The sequence below is a fragment of the Sebastes fasciatus genome, chromosome 5 (genome assembly GCF_043250625.1).
Source record: "Sebastes fasciatus isolate fSebFas1 chromosome 5, fSebFas1.pri, whole genome shotgun sequence".
Classification (NCBI taxonomy): Eukaryota; Metazoa; Chordata; class Actinopteri; order Perciformes; family Sebastidae; genus Sebastes; species Sebastes fasciatus.
The window spans coordinates 37,194,904-37,216,833 of record NC_133799.1 but is presented as its reverse complement, the minus strand read 5'-3'; the positions used below and the strand labels follow the sequence as shown (position 1 = coordinate 37,216,833).

Below are 21,930 nucleotides of genomic sequence, written 5' to 3'. Positions count from 1 at the left end.
GTCACCACGGTCTTCACCTTGGATGACTAATATCAACATTGTCGCGAGGAACGGAAGATTCCACCGCCTCACCAACATGCTCGGCGGCCGACATAAGAACTGTGGAGCCAATTGCCGTAGACGTCACATTGACTCTATAAAACCTTGCAAACGTGCATGGAGTACTCCATGATGCTGCTGCACAAATGTCCCCAACAGCAACTCCCTTTAGAGCTGCCCATGAAGTGGCCACACTGCGTGTGGAGTGGGCCACCAGACCTTCTGGGACTGGGAAATCTTGGTTAGAGTAAGCCTGAGAAATTGTCTCCACCAACCAGTGGGACAGACGCTGCTTAGACAGGGGGTGACCAAACTTCTTGCCCCCATAACAAACGAACAGCTGAGTGTGTGCCTGCCTCAGCGTCCGAGTACGATCAACATAGGCCTTCAGTGCCCTTACTGGACACAATGTATGAAGAGCCGCTCCCTCTTGGCAAGATGGATCAGGTTGGAATGTTTCCATTTCAATAGCCTGATTCACTGTCTGAGGGCTTACCACTTTAGGGAGGAAGAACGGGTTCGGCCACAGGGACACCCCTGCATATTCTGCTCTCCACCTCAAGCACTCGCTGCTCACAGACAGTGCGTGTAGCTCGCTCACCCTCTTGGCAGAGCAAATGGCCAAAAGGAATGCAGTCTTGTGTGACAGAAACTTAAAATCTGACTGTTCCAGTGGTTCGTATGGGGCTGTAGCCAAGGACCTCAACACCAAAGGTAGGTCCCATGATGGAGCCCGTAAACTCCTGCCTGGGCGCAGACGGTTAGCACCTTTCAGAAACTGGGACACTATGGGGTGCTTCCCTACCGAAAGATCCCCCAGTGTGTCATGGAAAGTAGAAATAGCCGCAGTGTAGCCCCTCAGGGTGCTAGTTGCCCTACCTGCATCCAGCAGCGACTGGAGGAAGTCAAGAACCGAAGCCACCGGGCAGGTGACGGGATCTGCCCCTTTATGGTGGCACCACGATGAGAACAACTTCCACCTTTGCTTGTAATTGTAGCGTGTGGAGGGTGCTCTAGCATTATCTATGGTCTCCCGAACAGCGTCACTCAGGTCATGAGAGACGGACTGAGAAGGGGCCAAGCCCACAGCTGCATAACAGCTGGCTTGGGATACCAAATTTTTCCTCCCGCCTGGGACAGAAGGTCCGCCCTGAGTGGCAAGGGCCAAGGTCGGCCGTGAACCAGGCGAAGGAGGGCCGGAAACCAATGTCTCCCCGGCCACCGTGGGGCTACCAACAGAACCTTGTAGTGCCCCCGGTTGATTCTGTCCAACACATGAGGAATCAATGGTAGTGGGGGAAAAGCGTACAGTAACCCCTTCGGCCACTCGTGAGACAGAGCATCCAGGCCCAGAGGACCGCCTGGAGGCCTCAGGGAAAACCACAGCTGGCAATGGGCTGTCTCCTTGGATGCGAACAGATCTACCTGAGCCATGCCAAATTGAGTCGACAAACTCGCCACCACCTCTGGGTGTAGTCTCCATTCCCCCGGGAGAGGCCCCGATCTGGAGAGGAGGTCTGCAGCCCGATTCAGCACCCCTGGTACATAAACAGCCTTTAGCGAGGCCAGACGTGGAAAAGCCCAAGGCAGAAGCCTCTGTGCAGCCTTGAGGCAACGCAGAGACTTCGTGCCTCCTTGATGATTGACATGGTAAACTGCGGCAGAGCTGTCCGACTTCACCAGGACATGCCTGCCGCGTATGAATGGGAGAAAGGCCCTGAAAGCCAGATGCACAGCCCTCAGCTCGAGCACATTGATGTGTTCGGTGTCCCATGGAGGTTTCCAAACACCTCTCGCCATTCTGCCCTCCCAGACTGCTCCCCAGCCTGTCATGGAGGTATCTGTGGACACCAAAGTCCTCCTTGAAGGCAGATTGCCCAAGGGTACACCTTGTGTGAGCAACTTGTGGTCCCTCCATGGGCTCAGAGCTCTCTGACATGACTGAGTCACTCTGAGCTTCACATGCCTGACCCTCTGTGGATGGAGGTTGAACGCATTCAGCCACCGCTGTAGGGGCCGAGCCCTGAGCAGGCCCAGCGGAATCACCAACACTGCTGCTGATATCAACCCCAGCAGTCTCTGAAAGTGAACCAACTGTAGGCGTTTGCCCAGTCGGAAGATACGCAAGACCGTTAGGATTCTCGCAACCCTCTGAGGGGTAAGAGACGCCTTCATCATAAGTGAGTTCAGGCAAAGTCCCAAGAATACTGTTTCCTGCCTCGGTTCGAGGTTGCTTTTCTTTAAGTTCACCCTGAAACCAAGGGATTGGACATGAGCTAAAACCCTCTCGGTATGCTGCATGACCTGTTCGCGAGATGAAGCGCAGACCAGCCAGTCGTCCAGGTATGGCAGGATCTTTAAGCCTGCCCTCTGGAGTGGTGACAGAGCGGCTGCTACCACTCGGGTGAAAACTCTCGGAGAAAGGGAGAGACCAAACGGAAGGACCTTGAACTCGTAAGCTTGCCCTTGAAATGCGAACCGTAGAAACTGCCAATGTGCCCGACAAATGGGGACGTGGAAGTACGCGTCTTTTAGATCGATAGTGGTGAACCATTCCCCTTGCTCTATCGACTCTAGAATGTGCCGTGTGTGCAGCATTCTGAACGGCAGAACCTTTATGTAAGTATTTAGGCGCCGGAGGTCCAGGATGGGACGTATCCCACCATCCTTTTTGGGAACAAGGAAATATGTTGAATAAAAGCCAGCTTGCTGTTCGCTGGGCCTTACCTTCGCAATTACTTTCTTCTGAAGGAGGATTGCAATCTCCTCGGACAGAACTTTTGCCTGGACTGGGTCCTTGACCAACGTCATCTGGACCCTGGAAAAAGGTGGGGGCCGCCGCCGAAATTGAATTCTGTAACCCCTTGCAACAGTAGCCACTACCCAGGGGTCTGAGACTTCCTTCTCCCAGCTGTCCAGGCGTAGCTGGGAGTGAACCTTGGCGGCTGCCCCACCACTCCTATGCAGAGGCCCCCTGGGTCCCTGGACCCTTGGGGGGGCGTCTCCTTTGAGGAGCCCCTCTTGCTGTAGGCCGGGGCTGAAACCCTTGATGCTGCAGTCGCAGTCTTCCTGCAGCATCACCCGAACCTTGTGCACCTGAGCCCTGGCGCCTGCCACGCATCCAGGGCTCTGGATGACCCCAGGCAGCCTGGAATTGGTGCTGCTGGCCCGTTGGTCTCTGCCTCGTCGCTGCAGGCCGACTGAATGTGCGCTGCACGCTCTCTCGAGTACGCAGAGACTGTTCAGCTTTCTCCAAGACACTCTGGGAGTCAGAGTGAAAGACTCTACCCGGTACCACCGGCATGTTGGTAAGCTCCTTCCTGATGTTCTCGGGGAGGGTTGTCTGAGCCAGCCAGATCTGTCTGCGGGCCATCATGGCTGACGACATAGCGGAACCGATGTCACGAGTAAGCTGAGAGTGTGTGGACAGGTTTCTGGTGTCCTGATCACCCGCACTAGCGGTCCTTCTGAGCGCTGCTAACAAGAGAGCGAGTGCATTTCCTGCACGCGCCGCGCGGGCGGCTGCATTATAGGACCTACAAACCAAGTGGTCTGTCTTCTTGCACTCCTTACGAGGACAGTGTGGATTAGTGGTCACTCTATCTGGGCCTGGAGGGGTTAAAGCTGCCATTTCCCTCTCTACAGGCGGCATATCGCCCAAACCAGACTCATGGGGGTACTGTGCCTTGGCTAGCCTCCTGCACCCCGAATTAAACTGAGGGGCGCTACCAGGATTATTCCATGACCTTCTTAACATCTGACAATAATCCTCGGCTGCAGGAATAGTCACTGAGGGGCGAGACTGCGAGATGCCAGCCCAGACTCCCTCCGATGAGCTAGGGGTTTCAATTGGAATTGAAAGGCCCATAATCTTAGCCGCACTCAAAACCTTTGAAAACACATCACTGGGAACAGAATCGCCAGTACCATCGTCTACGGACGCAGACTCACCTGTGTGAGATAGGCTAAGGCAATGTGACTCTTCAGCAATCTCTGGGTGACCCTCGTCCTCCAAGAGAGAACCCTGAGCATAAAGTGATATAGCATCAGGGTGATCTGTCTGATGTTCTTCATATGCCGGCAAGTCCCTAGGGGAGATCCCCTCCGAACAAGCCGCAGTCAGTGGAGCTGCTCTCTGAGCTTCCATTCTACTCACCCTGTCTGCCAGACCACGAATGGCAGCCAGGATTTGACACTGAGTATCCTCCTGCCCCCCTGCCCCATCTAAAGGTGGGGCTGGACTCTGCAGTGGCGGAGAGTTAGTCTCTGTGGCACGTTTTTTTCCCTGCCCCTGGGACTGCCCCTGTTTACGCTTGCGGGAGCGGTTTTCCGTGCGACGCTCTCGTTCCCTCCTAGGGGGAGCAGCTGCCGCAGTGTGTTGGGAATGCCCCTCAAGCCTAGCCCTTCGGGCCCTTTCCTCCAGAGGCAGATCAATGGCTGCTGGACATGGGCAATCAACGTCATCCATTAAATGCGCCATGCCCAAACAAGACGGACACTCACGGTGACCGTCGCGAATGTCCATGGCTGCCCCACAGAACCGACAAGTCTGGGGAGCCATAATAGTACCAATTAACCCCTCCTGCTGCGAACAGTAGTCAATGGGGATATATGCTCACTGGCTCAAAGGTATAAACAAAAATACTGCTCATAAGAACTAAAAATCACCCCTTTCCTGTACGCGGACGTACAAGGGGGAACAAATAACCAAACCCACCTACTGCGCACAGAGGTTTAAGGGAAAAATGACAACGCCCTTTAAAACACAAGGGGAATGCAAGGCAAAATCCTTGGCTAAATAAAATATGCCGAAGGGGGATTCGAACCCCGGCCTACCGTGGTAAGAGCGCCCGCTCTACCGGGTGAGCTATAACACTCAGTGAGCCATATATTGGCGCACCACTATTTAAATAAAGAGCACCACTCGTGTACGCACGTGTACGAAGAGTGAAACAGAAAACTTAATTTGCGAAACAGCTGAAAGCAGTAACTCTGCAACTGCTTCCAAGAGGAGAATAAGCAAAGCTACTCACCCAAACGCCAACTTACGCAAAAACGGCAAACAGGCTATGGGGTAATCAGCCGCAGGTGATATCATTTATCTTACCTGCAACAAACAGAGAGTTACATACAGAACTCACGGGAAAAACCACAGAAATCCTCAGGGACACAAGGCACCTGCACACTAAAGTGACGGATTATTGGCTTCCCGACATACTTACCGGTCTCCGATGAGGCGAGAAAGGCAAAGAGGAAGAGGCATGGTTTTCCGGTTGCTTTATAACCTACGGCCAGCCTCTTAAGGTCAGTCACATGACTTTGTTGATATTATGGTCTCGCAGATAGGAAGAAGAATGGCTTCATTCAAGGTGAAGACCGTGGTGACGGTCAGAGTGAGGTCGAAATAGATCAAGCTGACCACCTCACGGTACCGCCAGCTGGGAGCTGGGATCTGTTTTTAAAGTCAGGCACCTTAGCGGAGGTCTGCGCTCTCCGAGTATCATTCTAGTTGTAAGACTGCTTCTGGTTTTCATCAGGTAAGGTCAAGTAGTGGTTTTAGCTCCATTCTGGTTTCCTTTTGTTAAAGTTAGATGTCGCTCTTATTTTAAGAGTCTCTTGTGGTTCAGGGCCTTTTGTGTTTGTGAAAATCTTGTAAATAAATAATAATTTATTTTACACCAATTCCATCTGTCCACCAGCACCAACATGACTGCTGACGTGATGACAGAGTCTGTGGTATATAAAACCTCTGTGAAGCAAATTAGACTTTGTGGTTGGTGTCCTGACTGAGGCGTAGAACTCATCCATCCTCAGCATTAACCTTACATTTACTTGTGGCCATAAATCCCTGTTAAACAGAGGACACCATCCCATACTTTACACACTAGTACTCTGGCAACTTTGGTCTGCATTATTATCCCACTTTAATATGATGTTTGTGATACCTGGAAATAGTGATTGATTGAGAGCTCATGTGCTTCTCCTTCCTCCCCCCAACAGCATGATAAGCTGCAATATTGGACGTTCACCACTAACTTTATTTTCCTCATGCTGTCTGCTTGAATATACCTGTATTTACCCTCTGTCTGAAACGCTCCGTTTTAGTACATTTCAATGAAATTGGAACAGAATTGCGTTGCTAGGCAACAGCTTAGGTCCAGGTTTAATTCCTGTTAGCTGATGTCATTCACATACACTGCAACGGGAAATAAACTGGGACACATTTAGAATGCTTTCATTTAAAACTTTGAAATGGTCTAAATATTTTAGATTTGTGACATCACAAATGGATAGAAATCCTGACGGTTTGTTTCAAAAGCTCAGTTTCTGAATACGGGCTGTGTGTATTTCTCTGTGGATTAAGCGTTTCGATACTTTCACAGTATTTATATAGAACTTAAACCTGCTTTATAATATAAAATTATGAAAATGTCACTTTTTATAATATGGGACCTTTAAAGCAGGGTGACCCACCAAAACAACTCCTTTCACAATATTAAACCCTGCTTCTGGTTACCCTTCCCTATTACCCTAATGCTCCCACAGGGGGAGTGTCAGGCTATTTCATTAACCCATGAGTTCCTGCAGATTTCCTCCAACGAGCACTTTGGTCAACTTTAGCTGTTTTTTAATGTGTTTTTAATGTGGAAAAAAATTTGGTTTGAATTGGAGTCTCTGCATTAAATAGCTTCCTCCTGTGCATGACAAGACCATCATAATAAGATCCCAGTGGATTCAGACCAGATCATTGCTCTAAAACTGCTCAAGGGACCTGCAAAGATTCAGTTCTAATGCTCACATTTTAATATAATAACATTGTTTTTGCAGCTCTGTATCAGCTAAACGCTACACTTGTTAATAGCTATATATGGGGAATTAATCCTCAGGTTAACAGAAAGGGATGCAGTTTTGACTTGGTTTTGAATATACCGAGCAACCATTCCTTCCTGTGTATGAACTACACCGCAGACTGGAGTCTCGTTTCAGTTCAACAGTGACAACTGACAGCTGTCTCATACGAATGGGTCTGGCGCACATCAGTAGACCTGCCTCATACATGCTTCACTTGTATGACAGGGGTATGGTTAAATCAATTGCAAATATTACAAATGACAGCAAATAAATCTTTAAAGCAGCAGTGGGTAGAAATGGAGCAAATATGATTAAATAAAGACATTTTTATAAAACGGTCATTATATCCTGACAGTAGTCATTGAGACAGGTAATCTGAAATAAATCATGTTCCTCTGTGTCCTCCGGTGTCCTCCGGTGTCCTCCGGTGCTCCTAGCGGCATCTGCAAGATTTCACAGACCGGAGAAAACCACCAATCAGAGCTGATCTGGAGTCTGACGTCCAGCTGCTCAATCACTTGCAAACTCCGATCAAACGGTCAAACTGGGCAGCGCTGATCAAATATGAATCAATATTCTGTTACTGTAATGTTTATTTCTCTACTCAAATGTTATCAGAATCATCTTGCAGTGTACTGTTTAGCTGTAAAATGAGAAAGTTTGTGACGTGCCATGTTGAGACCAGCCGGAGCACAGCCAATAGTAACGCTCTCTCTCTGAAATGACCTGTGATTGGTCAAAGTCTCCCGTCACTGGTTAGATGTTCTAAATCCTGAAAACAGAGCTATGAGGAGGAGCAGAAGTCTAGTTTTCTCTCAGAACACTTGAATAACAATATGCTGAAAGGTTATTAAGGAATTTTTGCCCAATGATGCCAAAAATTGTCTCAGTCACGTTGCAACTCATCAAACTGCAGTAGCTGAAGTCAGATAAGTGTTGGTATGTGGAATTTATAAAGCTGATTTCCATGTCATGTTTTGAGTGTTGTACCTGCATGTCTAACCCCACTTATGTTTTACAGTTAGACTGTACAGTTAGACTCTCTCTCTCTCTCTCTCTCTCTCTCTCTCTCTCTCTATATATATATATATATATATATATATATATATATATATACTGGGGAAAAAAAGTTCGGAAACTTGTGTTTGGTGGATTATTTCTCTGTTGTTACAATGCTAATTGGCATTGTATTTTACATAGTTGGAAAGCCTGTTTATTTACCTTCACAATGATGTCCAACTTGTAAGGATCATGCATTTGTGGGATGAGCAGCACAGCTGATTATGTGGGTAGCGCCCAAGAAAAATTTGCCAAAATGCTCTGCCAATGGTAAACAGTGTGTTCTCATAAGGCTACCAGGAAGCCTGCAATGACTGCCCTTCACCGTCAGGCCCGTTTGCACTGGTGTCGACATCATAGACAATGGAACCTGAACATGTGGGGAAATGTCATGTTCAGTGATGAGTCCAGGTTCTGTCTGCGAAAGTTGGATGGCAGGGTCAAAGTATGGAGAACGCTATGCTGATTTTTGCACGGTTGGAGTAACAGCTTTTAGTGGGGGCAGTGTCATGGTGTGGGGCGGCATCTTCCTCACTGGCAAAACAAGGTTTGTCATCATTGAAGGCCATCTCAATGCAGTGAGATATCGGGATGAGATTCTGCAGCCAGTGGCGATCCCATATCTCCACAATCTGGGACCTAACTTCATCCTCCAAGATGACAACGCTCGCCCCCACAGAGCCAGGGTTATCACAGACTACCTCCACAATGTGGGAGTAGAGAGAATGGAACGGCCTGCCAAGAGTCCAGACCTCAACCCAATTCAACACTTGTGGGATCAGCTTGGGCGTGCTGTACGTGTCAGAGTGACCAACACAACCAGGCTGGCTGACCTGCAACCAATCCTGGTTGAGGAATGGAACGCCATCCCACAGCAACGTGTGACCAGGTTGGTGACCAGCATGAGGAGGAGGTGCCAGGCTGTTGTGGCTGCGTATGGATCTTCCACCGCTACTGAGGCTCCTGACGGTGTATTAAATGAATAAAGTGTAAAATAGCCAATATGTCTTGTTTGTTCCTTGTTACTGATAGAGAGTTCATTCATCCAATCCACCAAACAACTCAAAACAAGAGTCAACACCAACAGGAGAATACACTGTTTACCATTGACGGAGCATTTTGGCAATTTTTTCTTGGGCGCTACCCACATAATCAGCTGTGCTGCTCATCCCACAGATGCATAATCCTTACAAGTTGGACATCATTGTGAAGGTAAATAAACAGGCTTTCCAGCGATGTAAAATACAATGACCATTAGCATTGTAACAACAGAGAAATAATCCATCAAACACAAGTTTCCAAACTTTGTTTTACCCAGTATATATACAGAATGAGGCGGGGTACAACCTGGACAGCTACGCTCATTAACAAAGATTTAACACATTTAGAGGTAATTATTGGCTATTGACTGTACAGGTGGTATGAATTACTCATTGCTAGTAATACTGATGCATAGATATACTGCATTAACTGATCAAATATAAGCTCCATAAAATATTGTGATTTTAAAGGATAATTCTTGTTTATTGAATGTATTTACATTGTTTCTTCCATTAGTTGTGTCAGGTCTGATAACACCACGGATTGGAAATCTGGAGGTTTTATTTCTAAAAACAATTTTCAGTGATATTATTGTACTTGTGGGTTTAAACTTCAGTAGATGGAGCCAAAGAACCACCGTGAATTCAAGACCACAACATTTGTCAATTTAGAATGAATTGATTTATATTTGAAGTATTTTCATATTCTAGAACACACTGAATGCAAATGATGTGTTGTCATGTTTCATACTCGTCCGTCTTGCCTCTGTTTCTCTGAGTTTCTCTCTCTCTCTTTCTCTCTCTGACACCATGTCAAACAAGCATTATGAATATATACAATAATATATCACATTATAGTTCCTGCTGTGATTCGCCTGAGGGAGTCATAAACTGAGTAAATCTCAACTTCACAGAGGAAGTGGAACATGAAATTAAAGAGCACTGATAATGACTAAGACTAACAAGACTGGTTGGTTTTAATACCCAGTGTTATGCTCACTGTCATCTTAAATTAATATTTCACCCCCAAAATGACTATTTGTATATCAATTACTCACATTGTGTTACTTTGAATTCTTGAAGAAAACTTTGTTTTTCCCACATGCCTCCCCGGTGAACGGAGAATATCAAAACGGAGAAAAGTCTTGTAGTATTGAAGTAAATGGGGGCCGCGTTTAACAATAGCAAATCTTTATCAAAATATCTGTTTACAAACTCTCACACAACTTATACATGTGTACTGAGCTCATGAAAGTTAATTATAACCTTTTTGGTCGCCTAAAGTTCTTAAGCGTGTGTTTGCAATATCAGTAGACAAAACTATACCTGGCCCGGTCTCCAGGTGCCTCAATACTAATTCACACAAAAGCCTGAAGAAGGATTAACATCTCCTGAACACAACAGAGAGCAACATGGTGGCAAGATGTTTGACTGACAAGCTAGCTAAGTATTTAACAGCTGTCCCCTGTATGGCATCTATAGACTGTATATAAGAAGTGGACATAGTCACTGTGACGTCAACCATTGGTTTGTTGACTACAGTTTTGAAGCCTCAAGTTCAGCATTTTGGCCGCCACCATCTTGGTTTTTTGCAACCAGAAGTGACACGAGAGGGTGGAGCTAAGTACAACTGAACGCTGAATAAGACATTTTTAGATGACCAAAATGTTACAATTAACTTTCAGAAATTGAAAACACACTGTGAAATTGTTAAAATTTTAGGATGAAAACACGGATAACCCTCAGACCGGTAACGCCGTGGTAGCGACCTGTCAATCACCAGGTAGCCCCGCCCTAAAGCAGTGATTCTCAAAGTGGGGTCCGTGGCACTCTGCCATGGGGTCCGCGAAATAATTAGCTATTAATTATAAAATTGTGCTGTAACATATCTACAGATGGGGACCATATGCACCAATAAAACAAGCATATTGTGTCCATTACTCCCACCCTTGTTAGCTTTGCGCCGATAGAAACTGTGATATAACTGTGACACACAGCAATAAGTTAATTATTTTGAAATTGAAGCACTTACTGGAACTCCGCTTTAGACAGGTAAATTTGAATATTTGGATTTATTAAGACTATGCCAGTCTTGCAACTCTTTTAAAGCTTTAAAGCTAAATTACTTGACAAGTAGGCTATAAATGCTGACAAGTTGAATCCAAGTGCAATTTGAACAAAATCAACCTCTGATTAAAAGCTATATAAGTGGCATTAACATTCAATGACATTGCAAATTCCCCTGCTGTGGGAATAATAAAGCAATATCTCATTTTATCTTCAAATGATTCAAGTTGAAAAGTGTTTGTTTATCACTATGAAACCGGTCTGAGGTATTTAGGTTGAAAAGTTTTAGAATACAAATAGCTCCTATGGCATCTAAGAGTACAAATATTAGTAAGCATATGTTTATTTCAGTGTTACGATTAAGAAAGGGTTCTTGGAACATTTTCTTCCCTGTAGGGGAAAAAGTTTGAGAACCCCTGCCCTAAAGCATCCCCTGCTTTATGGTCTATCTGACTCTAAATGGGACCATAATTTACTAAATGAACATCATGCTGTATTGAAGAAGACTTGAAACTAGTGATTGAGACCATAAACTCATGTTTACAATGTTTACTGAGGTAATAAATCAAGAGAGAAGTAGGCTCATTTTCTCACAGACTTCTATACAATCACACTTATTTTAGCAACCAGAGGAGTCACCCCCTGCTGTCTATTAGAAAGAGTTTAAGGCACTTCCACATTGGCTTCACTTTTCAGAACCGGAGATTGCATTCCTGCATTGGAGAGCTGGACTGGGTGCCACTCCAATCAGGATCTTCACGGAGCCAAGCAGGAAGTGGATGAACAATGCCTCAGCAGCTGGAACCAATATCATACAGGAGACCACACAGCCTTCATTATGGCATGCATAAAAAAAGACACTGAAAGCGTTAGACACATGGGAGTGTACAGGCTGCGGCCAACAGGCAGCTTTATACTGTACAGCAATTTTAGGGGTTTTGATTATGCTAATGATGAAATATCCCTTACATGTACACACGTGTCATTCATCAGGCTAAAATGAACAATTTACAACAAGTTTGTCCAGTTAAGAGAGTTTGGTGTATCTGACTTGGAACACTTGGGAACAAACCTCACGGAAAAAAGTCTGACCTAAACCTAACCAATCTCACTGCTCATGCCTAAACCTAACCAATCTCACTGCTCATGCCTTAACCCAACCAATCTCACTGCTCATGCCTTAACCTAACCAATCTCACTGCTCATGCCTAAACCTAACCAACCTTACTGCTCATGCCTTAACCCAACCAATCTCACTGCTCATGCCTAAACCTAACCAATCTCACTGCTCATGCCTAAACCTAACCAATCTCACTGCTCATGCCTTAACCTAACCAATCTCACTGCTCATGCCTAAACCTAACCAACCTCACTGCTCATGCCTTAACCTAATCAATCTCACTGCTCATGCCTTAACCTAACCAATCTCACTGCTCATGCCTTAACCTAACCAATCTCACTGCTCATGCCTAAACCTAACCAATCTCACTGCTCATGCCTTAACCTAACCAATCTCACTGCTCATGCCTAAACCTAACCAACCTCACTGCTCATGCCTTAACCCAACCAATCTCACTGCTCATGCCTAAACCTAACCAATCTCACTGCTCATGCCTTAACCTAACCAATCTCACTGCTCATGCCTAAACCTGACCAACCTCACTGCTCATGCCTTAACCTAATCAATCTCACTGCTCATGCCTTAACCTAACCAATCTCACTGCTCATGCCTTAACCTAACCAATCTCACTGCTCATGCCTAAACCTAACCAATCTCACTGCTCATGCCTTAACCTAACCAATCTCACTGCTCATGCCTTAACCTAACCAACCTCACTGCTCATGCCTAAACCTAACCAATCTCACTGCACTGCTCATGCCTTAACCTAACCAATCTCACTGCTCATGGCTAAACCTAACCAATCTCACTGCTCATGCCTTAACCTAACCAATCTCACTGCTCATGGCTAAACCTAACCAATCTCACTGCTCATGCCTTAACCTAACCAATCTCACTGCTCATGCCTAAACCTAACCAATCTCACTGCTCATGGCTAAACCTAACCAATCTCACTGCTCATGCCTAAACCTAACCAATCTCACTGCTCATGGCTAAACCTAACCAATCTCACTGCTCATGCCTAAACCTAACCAATCTCACTGCTCATGCCTTAACCTAACCAATCTCACTGCTCATGCCTTAACCTAACCAATCTCACTGCTCATGCCTTAACCTAACCAACCTCACTGCTCATGCCTAAACCTAACCAATCTCACTGCACTGCTCATGCCTTAACCTAACCAATCTCACTGCTCATGGCTAAACCTAACCAATCTCACTGCTCATGCCTTAACCTAACCAATCTCACTGCTCATGGCTAAACCTAACCAATCTCACTGCTCATGCCTTAACCTAACCAATCTCACTGCTCATGCCTAAACCTAACCAACCTCACTGCTCATGCCTTAACCTAATCAATCTCACTGCTCATGCCTTAACCTAACCAATCTCACTGCTCATGCCTTAACCTAACCAATCTCACTGCTCATGCCTAAACCTAACCAATCTCACTGCTCATGCCTTAACCTAACCAATCTCACTGCTCATGCCTAAACCTAACCAACCTCACTGCTCATGCCTTAACCCAACCAATCTCACTGCTCATGCCTAAACCTAACCAATCTCACTGCTCATGCCTTAACCTAACCAATCTCACTGCTCATGCCTAAACCTGACCAACCTCACTGCTCATGCCTTAACCTAATCAATCTCACTGCTCATGCCTTAACCTAACCAATCTCACTGCTCATGCCTTAACCTAACCAATCTCACTGCTCATGCCTAAACCTAACCAATCTCACTGCTCATGCCTTAACCTAACCAATCTCACTGCTCATGCCTTAACCTAACCAACCTCACTGCTCATGCCTAAACCTAACCAATCTCACTGCACTGCTCATGCCTTAACCTAACCAATCTCACTGCTCATGGCTAAACCTAACCAATCTCACTGCTCATGCCTTAACCTAACCAATCTCACTGCTCATGGCTAAACCTAACCAATCTCACTGCTCATGCCTTAACCTAACCAATCTCACTGCTCATGCCTAAACCTAACCAATCTCACTGCTCATGGCTAAACCTAACCAATCTCACTGCTCATGCCTAAACCTAACCAATCTCACTGCTCATGGCTAAACCTAACCAATCTCACTGCTCATGCCTAAACCTAACCAATCTCACTGCTCATGCCTTAACCTAACCAATCTCACTGCTCATGGCTAAACCTAACCAACCCAACCAACGAAGGCAACAAGTACAAGCCAATCACACACAGAGCAGGGGGTGTCATCACTTCACCATCCTAGGAAAAGAAATGCTGCCACCCTGTGTCATCACATTGATGCTCGAGCTAACATCTTATTGTCTGCTCTGTCGGATTAACTCCACTGCTCCTGGATACGTAATACTTAAAGTGTTTTCCTGTGTTATTTGTAGCCTATAGCATCACTCTATAATATATTATAGGATGACTGTGAGCCATTGAGTCATTGGCTGCTGACCGCAATCAATGGCTCACGGCTGCGGTTAGCAGAAGGCTAAACTTTTAGCACCCTTTTCTCTCGATCTCTGAACCGCTTTGATGATATTTTAACTCACTAGAGCTTAGAATCACAGTTTGTCATCTCGAATGTATGCAATATCGATTTTGGCACCCAACAACACAGCAAGATAACATTTAGATGTGTAACTTCAGCCCACTACTCTGAGGGGATTTGTGTTTGCCTCCAGCCTTTCTTTTGTTTTGGCTCCAGTTAAGACTATGACGTAATCATGACATCGGCTTTTAAAGGGTCTATAGAAAAATTTAGCCAGCATCATGGGAAGGCACCTGGGCGCCGCGCATTGATCATTTTCTTAATTTTCAGGCAAAAAAAAAAAAATGTTGACACCTTTTTGGGCCATCACCAGTTTAAACCCATGAACTCATTTAAATTAAGTTGATGATTACTACACATAAATCCATGCATCAGGGCAGTGCCTCATTCAGCACAAGCAGAACGGAATGGGATTTACATGGCAGGCAAAGGGCAGACTAACCGAAGGAAAGAGCTACTGTTTACAACTTTGGCTAATGAGCAAGCTGACATAGAAAACCATGATTAATTCACAAGCTACAATTATATTCCACTAAAACATACAAATAAGGCAATTGCTGTAGAAGATGACTTTAAAAGGCATTTAACACAATTTATACATTTGTATAAATTACAAAATGGTCACTTTTTGCATATTTGCATTAAGAAAAGCTGTATTTTCTTTCTCTGCTGTATTTTTATGGGAATCATTTATGTTTTAGAGTTTCATAATGTCAATACAGGAACACCTAAAGCATTGTTAGAGCTCCTGTCTGCAGCAATATGTGAGATGCAGCAGTCTGTATATTAATGTGTAATGTAGGTGTAGGTCAGGTTTAGTATGGTGAGTTGGTGTTGGAGAGTGGACTCAGCTCTTTGGGAGGAGCAGGTAGACAGCAGGATGATGGGATCCAGTAAATCTAATGTTGCCATAAAGCAGGCTTGCTCACGGATTTGCAACATTGCCATCAATGTTCTCAAACAACCAGAGATATTAAAAGTATGCTATACATCACACCGGCAATAGGTCATCCAGAGTAAAATGGTAAATGGACTTGCATTTATATAGCGCTTATCTAGTCTTCCGACCACTCAAAGCGCTTTGCACTACATATCAGCATTCACCCATTCACACACACATTCATACACTGATGGCAGAGGCTACTAAGCTGCCAACTTTGCCCATCAGGATCTAATCTAAATACTCATTCACACACCGATGGCTATGCCTTCGGGAACAATTTGGGGTGAGTAGGCTCGCATGACCACACCCCTCATGACAGAGTAAACAGAAGAAGCTGAAACATGTCTCCAAACTTCTACTTTAAACAAACCGCTAATAGTAGTAACGCTATGCCGAAGAGTTGCTGTGTAGTTGGTTGCACCAACAACAAATCCAAAAACGCTGATCTCCGATATGTTCCCCTGCTGTGTCCAAACTGAAATCATCTTCATAAGTCATTATTAATGATCTATTATCTATCAATCATCATCTGTGGCTCCAGTGCCTAATTTCCTTACAAATTTACAATATCAGCTGAGAAGTGTGAGAGAAGAGTACGCCACAATGATGGCAAAAACAAATGATATCTTTTGCAAATCATAAGAGAAGTTAATGATGATGAGGATGAAAGTGAACTCAGTAGAGAAATGTGTTACCAGTTGTAAAAAACGGTTTACAATTGGTGCACATCATCTACATACACATGCTCTTTAGCTACACCATAACCTCTTAAAGGTCCCATATCAGGCTCATTTTCAGGTTCATGTTTGTATTTGGGGTTTCTACTAGAACATGTTTACATGTTTTAATGTTCAAAAAACACATACTCATGCTGTCTGTCTGAATATGCCTGCATTTACCCTCTGTCTGAAACGCTCCATTTTAGTGCATTTCAACGGAATTGCGTTGCTAGGGAACAGCTTGGGTCCATGTTTACACCCTGTCAGCTGATGTCATTCACATACACCGCAACAGGAAATAAACTGGGACACATTTAGTATGTTTACGTATAAAAACGTGTAATGGTCTAAATATTGTAGATTTGTGACATCACAAATGGACAGAAATCCTAACGGCTTGTTTCAGAGGCACAGTTTCTGAATACGGGCTGTGTGTATTTCTCCGTATATTGAGCATTTTGATACTTTCACATTATTTATATTGCACTTAAACCTGCATTATAATATAAAAGATATGAAAATATGGGACCTTTAAAGCCGGGGTTGGCAATGTTGAAAAACTAGCAAGAGTATCCAATCGAAAAACCCAGCCCAGTGTTGTAGCTAGCAGCACTAGCTCCAAAGGTCCCTAAATCTAGAGAGAAAGTCCCCAAGACAGCCCGTCCTTTCAGGCCTCCCTCCAAAGACACTTCCCCAAAATGATCATAATGAACGTAAACAATGAACATGACTATTTTAGTACTCACAGCTGTCAAGCTAGCAGCTTGTGGAAGACTCTGGTGATGGACCATTTGATTTTTGATTGCTGTCGGAATTTCAGCAAATAACATGTTGAAGCACATTACCAACCCTAGCTTTAACACACAGCTATGAATCCATCTTAACATTTTCTGCATTGTACAAAACAATGATTAAAGAGGCTAAAAATCTGTGTAGAGCTCTATAGAGTTGGTGAAAATTCTGTGGGTTTGTCGCTCCAAGCGACACTTTTCACATTACATATAGTCATTTGATCCATATACAAATATCGATTAGTTATTAGTGCAGTTTAAATGTGACTACTCAGCTTGAAGGAACTTTTGGGGAGTTTTTTTGTGTTAGCTAAATAACATAAAAGAACCCCAGTATTTTTACTGTCATTGTTTCTCTGAACAAATGTGTTTTTTGCAGCTGACTTGTGATTATTTAAAGTTTACCACAATTGAAGAAAATAACATATAAATTGTTATAAATTGGATCACACATATTATTTTTTTAATGCATTTAATTTAAGAAAAGAAGCTCTTTTAGAGGTAACATTTGGAGGGATTATTTGATTTATTCATAAAGCAATTTGTGCTGCAGAAATATATATTTGTCTGCTTTGTTATTCTGTTAATCATCTCACTACCCTTCACATTTACTGCATGTTGCAGCCTTTCTGGGGTTCCAGACCAGAGGTTGACATTATAACCATATAAATAAATAGTGTTTAAATGAACCAAAAACGTATGTAATAATTGAAGAAATAATTGAAACTCAACTCAACATGTTATGAAATGTTAAACTGTGGGCTAGGAGAGGTATCACATCTTTCTGTTCAGTCACATCAAATGGTGAACTACAGAGCTATCAGGATGTAGCAGACACATTTAGACTAGAAAAGCAGGACTTTTTCAGGTACCTGCAAATTAGAGATTAGAGAAAAATACAAAGCACAAAAACAAACGATTACAATTTGATTACTATATTTTCGGATGCATACACAAAAGAGAGAAATAAAAAGTTGGTTTCAAAAGTTTATGGAAGTATACAAGACTCTTAAGAAGCACTCTACAAACTACATTAAACCAAAATGGGAGAAAGAGTCAGATTCTCAAATAACAGAGGAGGACTGGACAGAGATATGTGAGAATCAGGCAACTACAACAAACTCAGGATCCTGGAGGGAGTTTGGATGGAAAAACGTAGTGCGATTCTTCATCACTCCTAAATTAACAGCACTGCAAACAGGCACGCAGAGCCGGGGCTTTTGATGGAGGCAATGTGGAACGTCAATGGCTGATCATTTCCATATTTTTTGGGCATACCCTAAAATACAACCATATTGGCAAGAGGTGGCAACTGAGATCCATAAAATAATGGGAATAAAGTTAAACTACTCATTCATTACACCATACTTGGGAAAAATAGCAGAAATTGTTTTACACAAAGATAAATATTTAATAAAGATTCTCTTGGCAAGTAGCAAGAAAGCTACAACTCGAAAGTGGATGCAGACTGATCCTCCAACATCAGACCAATGGCGGGGTATTATCAATGAAATATATTGTATGGAAAGACTCACATCTATTTTAAGACTTAAATTGGAGGAAAAAAAATATGGAGTATACTGGGAAAAATGGATTGTGTATTTACACCATTGATTAAAGTGTGACATTGTATATTAAGATGTATTTACAAAAATGTACTGCGATCTGACATGGTAACACCCATGATGAGCTCATGTTCTTTGTTCTCAAATAAAAAAAGAGTTTAAAAAACAAAAAAACAAAACATGTTATGAAATGCTATTTCATTCATTTTCATAATAACTGAATTGTATTGGATATCATTGTTATTTAATTCCAACAGTGTATTGCTCAGGGGCTCCTCGGTGGGGTGAACAGTCACACTGCTCAGTGAACGGATTCTGTCTCCTTACTAAACACACACATCTTGTTATTCGCGGATTTGTAAAGCTCGTAAATGTGCTTCCAAAGCTCGGACGTCATCGACAGCCTCACACTACGCTAGAGTTCTCCCGGAAACAGCCGAATGTGGCCGACGCCTCCCGAGGGTGTGTGTGGAGGAAGCGTCGGGGATGGAGCTCCGGCAGAGCGGAGCCGCCGCGGACAGACAGGGACAGACAGGGAGCAGACGGATACACACCGAGTTCTGACCGGGGAACACTCACACAGAACTAGTCCAGAGACCCGGCAGCTCAGCGGGGATTTACCGGACACTCCTCACGGAGCCTTGTACGGACCTGTTCTCCAGTTCACCGGGGGATTAGAGCAGGTGTTGGGACTGGAGGAATTGGGAGACTCTTTTAAACTGTGTCTCATCTGGGGGACCTGCCTGCTCTTCTTGTCTTCAACATCTTTTCCCGACATGCAAACGTCCAGGAGACCCTAGAACATGGTGAGTTACAGCATCCTTCTCAGTGTCCTGCTGTGGAAACATCTGGGCAGTCACATCAGGAGCGTCCTGCACACTGAAACACATCTGGACACAGAGTGTCATCACTACCTTGCATCTGACATTACAGCCTGTACACTGACAGAACATGACACTCACATCTAGTCACAATCAATACATTGTTTGCCCGCAAAATATCCTGTCTCACAGGGAATGATAGTGTATCCGCAGGTCAACATATAATCCTACATAGGGATTTAAAAAAATAAGAGTCAACTTTTATAGTCGAATTTTGTTAACAAAGGCTCTTACAGATGGATATTAAGCTGTTCAAAATGTATGTTCATTAATGAATTACAAGTGGATTTAAAGAGTTTGCCATAATGAGTCAGAGACAGGCTTTTATTATTCTGTTTATGATGACCAAAGATTCCTTATTCTTGCAGATGTTTAAATGCAGATTGGTAAGAGCATCATTCTGTACAAAAATAATACGATAATGGCTGTACAGTAGGCTACAATGGTCATCTTTTGCAAGTCAAAGTGTTTTTATATGAAATGGCATTTCTGGATCAAACCTGTGAAAAACATGCAGAACAGCGTCGCTTGCATCATTCCTTTGGACTATTTTCACAAGAAGTCTCAGCTCTGTGTTCAGACTCTCCGTGGTCAGTGTGACCAGAGTGTGCTGTTCACACTATAACCCACTCTGTGTAATGGTTAAAAATAAAAAAATGCATCTTGTTGCTTTGATGCATTTTTAAAGTTGAAATGCATGTGCGACCCTTTGGGTAAGCAGTGCCATTTACAGACTATTCTTAATGCATTCATGCTCTCTAAATGTAAGCCCGCTGTATCTGCAACACGTCTGGCACCTTTCAGTGTTTGTCATATATTAGGCTACTTGTGTATTTATGGGTTGATGTCATGGAAAATGTAGGTGTAGTCTATTCTACTCTGAGATTTAGTCTCAGCTCTGTTGTGTTGTCTGTGTAGCAGCCCGTGTGTTTGCATGCTTATTATTAGCCAGTTATACTGCTTGACTTGGCACTCAGTGCTTCATTCTTTTGGCAGTTTTGTAAAGCAAGAATAGTGAAATGCTCCGGATGCAAAAATCCAAATGCTTTGGGACTAAATAAGGCAGAAGAAGAAGCAGAAGAAAAAGAGGAGGAGGAAGAGGAGTGCAGTTCACCTGGATTTGACAGAGCCCTAACTGTTGGATGGAAACTAGAGATGGAGTGAGGTGGGCGGAGTGAGTGAGTGAGTGAGTGAGTGAGTGCAACAGATGGAGGGAAGAGGAGTGAGGGCAGGGAGGCTGGGGAGGAGGTGGAGTCACGCAAACAAGATGCACACAGAGAGGAGGTGGAAGGAGTGTGTAATGTGCTGCGTGTTATTCATGCACCTTGATAAATGCATCAGCTGAGTGCCAGCGCTGGGAATGTATGATGGAAAGCAATGTGTGTGTGTGTGTGTGTGTGCGTGTGTGTGTGTGTGTGTGTGTGTGTGTGTGTGTGTATGGCAGTGATGCATTCAAGTCTGAGTCTCATTCAACCTTCATTAGGATGAGAAGTAACACACACACACACACACACACACACACACACACACACACACACACACACACTGCTGCTGCTGCTCCCTCAGAGACTCTTTCACATATATCTATTCACCACTAATAATCATTCCAACACATTCTAGCAGTAAAGGGTCGGCTCACCCAAACAACAAACTCAAATGTTTTCTTGTTTCCCTCCCGTTGTATCCAGGCAGAAAGTTTGAGGTTAGTTAGAGGTTTGGAGAGTTCTGTCTCCATCACATAATAGAGTGAATGGATTTTTAGATTATTTTTTTTTGCAATGTGACAATTAAAAACATCTCTTTCCAGAGACATGAAAGTTGTTCATATTGGGCTGGTACTCGCCATCACTTCAGATTTCGTGATGGTCAGCACAAAATCAATTTGTATGTAAAACACCGGTGTCCTGGGCGAAAGTCCTGTGTTCGTGTCTCGTGTGAAACCACAAGTCAAAGATGATTTATTTGTCACATAACTTCCGTACTTAAATTTCAGCACCTCTGGAGTTATTATAAACCAAATCACAATCTTTTCCTAAATCTAGCTAAGCAGTTTGCTGCCTAATCCTAACCAAGTTAATCTTGTCCTAAACCTAACTGATTAGTTTTATTTTGAAAAGACTAGCGGAAATTAACACGTGCATGACGAGTTGCTGGACATTCGTAGGAAAACGCACGGAACATACGTTGTTGAACGTCGTGCTGAGCGTCACCACAAAAAAGGATGTACATAAATCAAATAGATAACATTTTGTGACTATCTAAACTTTTACTGAAAACTGTGGCAGACATGTGTTGTTCACAAAGTAGTGTATGC

At 43.9% G+C, this 21,930-nt stretch overlaps 2 protein-coding genes across 17 annotated transcripts in view; one reads left to right on the top strand and one right to left on the bottom strand.

The window, feature by feature from the left end:
- Positions 1-987: 987 nt before the first annotated feature.
- LOC141768506 (uncharacterized) lies at positions 988-4,600 on the bottom strand. The gene is made up of 2 exons (XM_074636835.1): positions 3,991-4,600; positions 988-3,401 (listed from the first exon to the last, which is right to left on the bottom strand). The coding sequence occupies exons 1-2, from the start codon at positions 4,598-4,600 to the stop codon at positions 1,087-1,089; spliced, it is 2,925 nt and encodes a 974-aa protein (XP_074492936.1). The 3' UTR covers positions 988-1,086.
- A 14,585-nt stretch (positions 4,601-19,185) lies between these two features.
- Positions 19,186-21,930, top strand: part of ptprfa (protein tyrosine phosphatase receptor type Fa) — a 452,868-nt gene continuing 450,123 nt past the window's right edge. For 8 of the 16 annotated variants that reach the window (XM_074636850.1, XM_074636849.1, XM_074636848.1 and 5 more), the window contains exon 1: positions 19,187-19,541. The gene's annotated coding sequence lies outside the window, so the exon portion shown is untranslated. Of the gene's footprint in view, positions 19,542-21,930 lie in introns of all 16 variants that reach the window. The other 8 variants (XM_074636845.1, XM_074636843.1, XM_074636842.1 and 5 more) reach the window with 2 other exon arrangements.

Excerpts from the sequence above, each read along its gene's own strand:
- LOC141768506 (XM_074636835.1), bottom strand. The coding sequence starts at position 4,600 with ATGGCTCCCCAGACTTGTCGGTTCTGTGGGGCAGCCATGGACATTCGC. Across the intron at positions 3,402-3,990 it reads CCTTAGCCTATCTCACACAG|ACAGATCTGGCTGGCTCAGA; the intron begins GTGAGTCTGCGT and ends GATGGCCCGCAG.